Genomic DNA, 7138 nt, shown 5'->3' with positions numbered 1-7138 from the left:
GCGGTCGGCGGCTCCCTCTCCGACCCGGACGGCGCGGGGGGTGGCGACGGCCCGGCGTGGCCGGCGATCTGGATGCGGTGGGGCCGGTCGGCTCGCTGCTCTGCCGGAGATCCAGGGGCATCATCGTCTCCAACTCGATCTGCTTTGGTTCGTGCTAGATTCGTTACAGGGAGACTGTCGTCATCTCCCGGTGCTGGCTACATGGATCTAACGGCGACGGCTGGACCCTTGGTCTAGACTTCGACAAAGAAGGCGACGGTCCGTGCACAAGAAGCGGATGGAGTTCTTCGAACAGATCTGGGTGAAAACTTGCTCTTGGCTAGATGCCAAAGCCGGCGGTGGCGGCGCTCGACGGTGTCGTTCTCTTCTTGAAGGCATCGTCGTGGAGAAGTTCTAGGCTACGCTGCTACCTCCGGGGGAAACCGTAGATCGATAGATCAGAAGACGGCGGCGCGTTTGTGTCGTTTCCCCCTTGGGGGCGTCTTTCTTGGAGGTGTACGCGGGCTCGAGGGACCAGTGGACGACGTCTTTGGTGGAGTGGTGCTTCATCATGCACATTGATGGTGACAGATCTCGATGACATGGCGCTCTGGAGATTAGGCGTCCGATGTGCGATGATGGACTCGCGCAGGAGGGTGACGCTGTCTGGCGTCGTGGTGGTGTCGACGGCAGCTAGACCGGGCAAGGTAGATGCAACAGTACAGCTCTGAAGATGAATTGGTGGCAGGTGGCTGCAGCGGCCTCATACCCGGCAGGCGTCCTGGTTGAGGAGTGCGCCGGACTGGTGGGTGCCCCATACCCGGCAGGCGTCCTGGTTGGGACCTCAGGTCTTAGATGTTAGGTTTGGCTGCGAGGTCTGTTTGGTATTAGGCCCAGACTATCAGCATCCCTTCATCAACTGGATAGGAGTAGCGACAGATGTTGCCTAGACGGTGGCTTTAGTCTTACTGTTGTATGACTTTGTAAGGTCTTGTGTCAATAATGAATAAAGTGGCTGCATGCATCGTCCAGATGCAGAGGCCGGGGGTCCTCCTCCTTTTCTAAAAAAAAATATTGAGCCTAGGTATATACTGACTTCTAAATTTTCCAACAAAAGATTTTATATCTTAGATTTTGCATTGGCAAATTCGTACAAGTGTACAGGTTGGCTCAGAACATATCAGCCCTATAGGAAAATGATGTGTTCAGCTTTTATCAGCTGGTCAGGGAAATGACATTATGGTGCTTCAATGTTAAGTGGTAAATGGTGACGGAAGTCGAGTTCATCATATCCATGCATGGAAAATATCACTATATTAGATATACTGTAACACATTACCTGAGCTAATTTTGCACCCTTCAGTTTCTTGAGCCTGCCGTAGAACATCAAATGCTCTCGGCCAGTCAGATTTTCCCAAAGCAAGCTGCATGGTGACATTCGAAGGAGGATAAAGCAATCAATAACAAGTTCAAAACTACATGGTCTTACACTAACCTAGAACAAACTCGAAACAATCTGAGTGAGAGAGATGAGAAAATACTCATGCTGGGGACAAACACCAATTCCTGTATAAATTTTGTCCATGTCCAACCTTATGTCCATTCCTTCTATGTACGCGGTGCCAGACGTAGGTTTAGTAAATCCAGTGAGCTGTTGTCAGGTTAGAAGTCCTTAGTGGGATAGACAGCAAATTCCTCAGTGCAGTCCTACTTGTTCATGAACCCCTAGACATGTTCTTTGTTGCTGTAAAGAAATGCATGGCTGCACTTTTGAATGGTCATATTTCCTGGAAGGGATGTGCTAGCAATGATTTACGTACTACTCCATCCGCTTCACTATATCTGTCCAGTTCATATTTCTAGGAGGCACAATATCTATGACATATAATAAAATCAGACTATGCTTTGCCCCAATTAGATTTTGATGAAGGTAGCCCTATAGTAAATTATGGTATCTATAAAGTTCATGCTTACCATGTTGATGAGAGTGGTTTTTCCAGCACCATTTGGACCAAGAACACCAAAGCACTGCCCACGTGCCATTGAAAGGGACAACTCTCTGACAGCAATTTTCTTTGAATTGCCATCTTTTCCGGGGTACACTTTCTTAAGGTTGTCACATATGACTGAATAGCTACTATTTGGTTCTTGTAAGAGCTGTCCAACCATCTCTCTCTGTAAGGAAATATGCAAAGCTACGTTAGTATGCCATTGCGATTCGGAAAAAAAAAACATACAGACGCATTCGAGCAGGACTAGAATTTCAACCTATATGATTACACTCTAGGTTAAGCAGTTATAACACAGTATACAGCAATGATCATAAGGCTGACAGCAATGGAGTTTGTTACGATGTACTAGAAAAGGAGAAAAAAATCGACACGACAATGATCATAAGGTTAACAAAATCAATCAGAGAACCAAGAGCTATTTTTTGTAAGGAACAAAGATAGCACACCTCTTTGATAACATCTGTCCTCTCCATTTCAACGGAAGCTTTGAACTCTTGAATCTGTGTGATCTGCTGTTGAGAAGATTGAGAACGGTTCCCAGCCCGGCGAGAGTGAAGAAGTAATACTGCTCTTCTAATTCCACTTTGAAAGGAACCAAAGTGATCCAGATATAATGATAATAAAAGGAATAGGATCCATTCAAGTACCATTATGGTTAAAACACTCGTCATTCCATTTTTGGGATCATTCAGGTCACTCCACTGCATCCCCGTGCGGTCAATCTGACTTACCAGCGATGCAGATTGAGAAAACTCGTAGACAATGCGGTACAAAGAAAATGGAGGGAAAAGTTCCAAAAGTATAATCCAGCTTCCTTGAAATGAACAAATATAAAATTGCCACACAAATTATTTGAGTGATGGAATAAAAGCTTACATCAAAGAAGCCCTAGAATCATAATGTCAACTGCATAATGAACTTCTACAAAGATGAACTTGCATACATACTTGAGATGAAAATGTCTTCGATATAGGGCTTGAAAAAATAATCTGCTATAAGGCCGGACCCAAATACGTAGAAATATCCTATCACTGCAGCGTGATATGTCAACTAATCAGTGTAGATAATTTCATACCATCTGATGTACTGGATGTTACTCTTTATGGAAGCATACCAGCAGCTGTTCTCACATTTGAGAAGCATGTTGCCATAAGAAATGCAAATGAAATTTGCAAGCTCATATAAGCAAAGTAGAACACAAACTGTACGCCATAACTATTCAGTCGAAAGAATGTAAAACCTGAAAAATAGAGATGAAACTATCAGAAATGCCCTTGTAATTTATAGCTGTTCGACGACATTCCTTTATAAATAAAATTAGCACATTGATCAACCTAACCAAGAACAACAAAACTCGGTTCAATACCAATTCCCAGATTATCAAAGAGAAGTAATTCTTATATTTTATTGCACAAAAAATACATCCATAGTAATAGAAGTATTATCTTACCAAACACAGTACCAAATACCATGAAGGACAGCAAGTATAGCATGGACAGAAGAATAAAATAGCAATAGGATATAGTCCAATATGGCAAATCACCAAGACCATGCATCTTCATCATAATCCTAAGCTTCTTTTGCTTCTCGTATACAATGTTGGTCAAAATTACCTGTAGCATCAATTCATTCTTCTATAAGCTAAAGGTTGCTACCGTATTTATTTGCTTGTACAACTGTCAGAAAACAACAGTCCAAAATATTCAAATCGACTGACGTTAAAAATAAATTCATAAAGACCTGCCATACCGGGAAAAGGAGCTGGATAGTCAATACATAAGGCAGCGGTCCTATTATTGAAGTTAGATCGTATGTACTCCATGATCGACCTGCTCTAGGCATTTCTTTAACAAAATCGAATGATATCTTCAGACCATTGCCTATTAAACGAAGGTATGCATTTGAAGCCTGCAAAATGAAACTCTGTGAAGTGGTCTCGAAAATAATTTAAAAATGAAGACAATAGTACGTGAACCGAGTGTGTGACATGAAGAACCAAGAACACATGTATGTTAGTATGACACTAAAATAATTTGTAGAGAAGTGAAAGGTTGCAATACACAATTAAGCAATCAAAAAGGTTATCGCAAGAGATAGTGTGTACTAGTCTTCTCTACATTGAGAAAAATTGTACCATATTTGTTAACCGTGGAACTTCAAGCAGTCTAGGTTTATTCCCTCCAAAAAATTGGAAGACAGGGATTGGAAGGCCATCATAAGCATCAAACTCGTACGTCGAGTTATATGAAATGATCAAGTTGAAGTTGCCCTGATCAGAGCTTAAGAAGTCGTATGCTGCAGTCAGTGTAACTTAATGTCAGCGACTAGTAGAGTAGAAGAACTATTCATGTACACAATCTAAGATGGAAAATTTTCACCTGCAGCAAATTCATTGCTCCTGTTCGTGTAGCCACTATATAGGTCATCACTGATGAGCCACGAACTGTCGCGCCAGAGCATTAATCCCTCCGTGCAATCCACATCTATTCATGGTTTTAGCAAACATCAGGAATAACTAGAATGCACTGCAAATGGGTGAAATTGCCAGATGCCACGACAGGACGCTAGTAATCCGATCATAGTTTGCTAATATCAAGAATAGCTGAAGCCATTGGTGCTGCAGAGTTTTTCTACTAAGCCTTCATGTGTTCATTGTTCAGTAACTGGTACAACGTTTGACCTTCGACTAGAAGATATATTTTTTACCTTGGGTCCCGGTTTCATTGCCGTCTACAAATGAGTATGAAAGCGTCAGGTTTGGAGTGCATTTGTTCTGAAGAAAGGTGTCCACTAGAGGACTGCCTGAATACCCCGAATAGTCCGCCTGCAGTTTTCGATACGTCACGGAATTGCCTGAACATCAAGTATCATTAAGAACGCATGGCTCAGGAAATGGAAGCTACCAGCACGAAATCGGCTAACGCCGAGATGTCGTCGGCCGACACGTTCACCGATGCGTCGTGAACCGGGATCATGTTACCCATTGCACCTGCGATGAGCAAAAATCATGTCAAAAAACCACTCACCTAGCAACAGAAACAGAGTTACGGCATACTTCCGACGAAGGACTGGTTGGCGCCGGTGACGAGGAACGTTGCGGCGCAGGACCCCTGCGCCCCGCACGATGCGCCGGGGGGGCCGCGGCCAAACCGGCTCGTCGCCGACGGCGGGATGTGCACCACGGGTGGCCATTTGGGCGCGCGAGGCTGCGGGCAGCCCTCCGGGCACGCCGGGCCTCCCGTGGTGTTCGCCGGCACGACCGCATTGCTGCAGTTGCAGTTGAGAGGGGTGGTGTCTCGTTTGACCGCGCGGTTGATGGCGATCTGCAGGCCTCCTATGCCCGCGCAGAGGATCAGGGGGAAGAGGATGAGGCAGCAGTTGGTCTTGCAGGCGCGCCTCTGCCGATTCGATTCAGTAATCAGAGGAAAATGTATTTTTTTTATCCCAAAGAATTACTAGTAGAAAACACAGGAGGAGTAGAATAAACACCGAGATAATCCTCACAACATACCAGTTTCCCCCGAAGAAAACACATATACTACAAATAACATGTCATGGAGCAGTAGTACAAATGGCTCAAAAAAAATATGGAGCAGTAGTACAGAATTCTACAGGAGTTTAGAACACAACTTTTTAAAGAAAGAAATGGTTTAAAGAAAAATTGAACTTGTCCTTGTTAATAACTGTAGAATTATACAGTACAATCTACAATAGTACTATAGATTCCTAGAATTCTACAGCACGATCTACAGTACTGTAGATTCCTACTCGTAGAATTCTACAGGGGTTTAAAGAAAAAAGATGTTTTGAATGCATCCTTGTTAATTGTTAGGCTCTTGGCATAGAAATTTAAGAACTGTAGTTCTATGACCCATAGTTTCAAACGACGGGTATAGCATAAAATCTGATTCTCTACAAAAAAATATATATATGAAAATTGTACGTGTAAAGAGGCTTAATCATCTAAATCGGTGATTTGGGGTTTGAAAGCAAGATTTCTCTGGTTGCAGCGAAACTGAATCTTGAAACCAAACTGATATGTATTCACTAAAATCTGCGAACACTGGATCACGAAAGATGCATTTCTGTCGCAGATTCCTGGTGCATGGCACCCTCCCAGTCCCATCCCACGGCCAATTGTGCACGCAGCGCAAAGAGTACAAGAAGAAGGCCGATACAATTCGAGTTCCACACAAAACTACTACACGGAGGAGAAGGAGAAGAAGAGAGAGATGGCATGGGGCGCGTCACCTGGATCACGAGGTTCTTCCTGAAGAGCGCGTTGGTCTGCTGGAGGCTGCTGGAGCCCATGTCGCCTCGCCTCTCCTCTCCTCGGAGAACTCGACGAGACAGACGGAGGGGAGCCACCGCACCTATGCTGGTTTTTAGAGTGTCCAGCCGGCCGTGTGGAATGGCGAGTCTGCCCTCTCAACGGAGTTTACCGTGGTCGTGGTCGTCACCCTCGAGGGGGAGACCGTCCTTTCTTCCAGCCGGAGGTCAAGGCCCGGTCTGTCTCGTTCGCTACCGAGTGGCGCATTTGGCCCTTGCGTTGAGTCTGCATTGGGTTCTCTGTTCGTTTTCGTCAGACCTCGAAAGGAAATCCTCCAAAGGATGTCTCTGTATTGATTGTATAGGAGATAGTATATGGTATTTAATGAATGCTAATTTGTCCTAGTACAAGAACAACCATACTACGAGCTCGGCTCTGGTCAGTCTGGTGGTTATAGCTGTATCTGGGTCACCCTTTTTTACTGTGGTGGTTTGCTGATGGTCTTGACCGTGGCAAATAAATTACTCCTTCCGTTCCAGAATATAATACGCCCGCCCTTGTTAAGGTTCAACTTTGACCATAAATTTAACCAACGAGACCGACTGCGACGGGAGCAAAAATTATATAATTAAAAACTTGTGTTTGAATATGAATTCATTGGTATAATTTTTGCTTCCGCCGCAATTGATCTTGTTGATTAAATTTATGGTCGAAGTTTAAGCACGGAAATTTAGCCCATGAGTAGTCATTTAAGTTATGCGCTTCCTTCCCGGCGAAGGTCTCAGACGCTTATGTTGATTTGGCCAATTAAGTACTCCCTCCGTTTCAAAATGTCTCAACTTTAGTACTAGTATAAAGTTGTATTAAAGTTGATATA

The 7138-nt window shown here is 44.1% G+C and overlaps 1 protein-coding gene across 1 annotated transcript in view; it reads right to left on the bottom strand.

Moving 5' to 3' along the window:
* LOC123144370 (ABC transporter A family member 8) overlaps positions 1-6523 on the bottom strand; it is an 8984-nt gene extending 2461 nt beyond the window's left edge. Inside the window, exons 1-14 of the mRNA XM_044563487.1 lie at positions 6243-6523; positions 5047-5389; positions 4895-4980; positions 4698-4815; positions 4370-4474; positions 4126-4286; positions 3741-3899; positions 3442-3604; positions 3106-3231; positions 2939-3022; positions 2438-2805; positions 1954-2154; positions 1521-1630; positions 1319-1403 (exon numbers count right to left, since the gene is read on the bottom strand). Coding sequence (XP_044419422.1) covers positions 1319-1403; positions 1521-1630; positions 1954-2154; positions 2438-2805; positions 2939-3022; positions 3106-3231; positions 3442-3604; positions 3741-3899; positions 4126-4286; positions 4370-4474; positions 4698-4815; positions 4895-4980; positions 5047-5389; positions 6243-6302 — 2169 coding nt within the window. The 5' untranslated portion in view covers positions 6303-6523. The remainder of the gene's footprint in view (positions 1-1318; positions 1404-1520; positions 1631-1953; positions 2155-2437; positions 2806-2938; positions 3023-3105; positions 3232-3441; positions 3605-3740; positions 3900-4125; positions 4287-4369; positions 4475-4697; positions 4816-4894; positions 4981-5046; positions 5390-6242) is intronic.
* Positions 6524-7138: the final 615 nt, after the last annotated feature.

Source organism: Triticum aestivum, chromosome 6D (assembly GCF_018294505.1).
Source record: "Triticum aestivum cultivar Chinese Spring chromosome 6D, IWGSC CS RefSeq v2.1, whole genome shotgun sequence".
Lineage (NCBI taxonomy): Eukaryota > Viridiplantae > Streptophyta > Magnoliopsida > Poales > Poaceae > Triticum > Triticum aestivum.
This window is presented reverse-complemented; position numbering and strand designations above follow the sequence as displayed.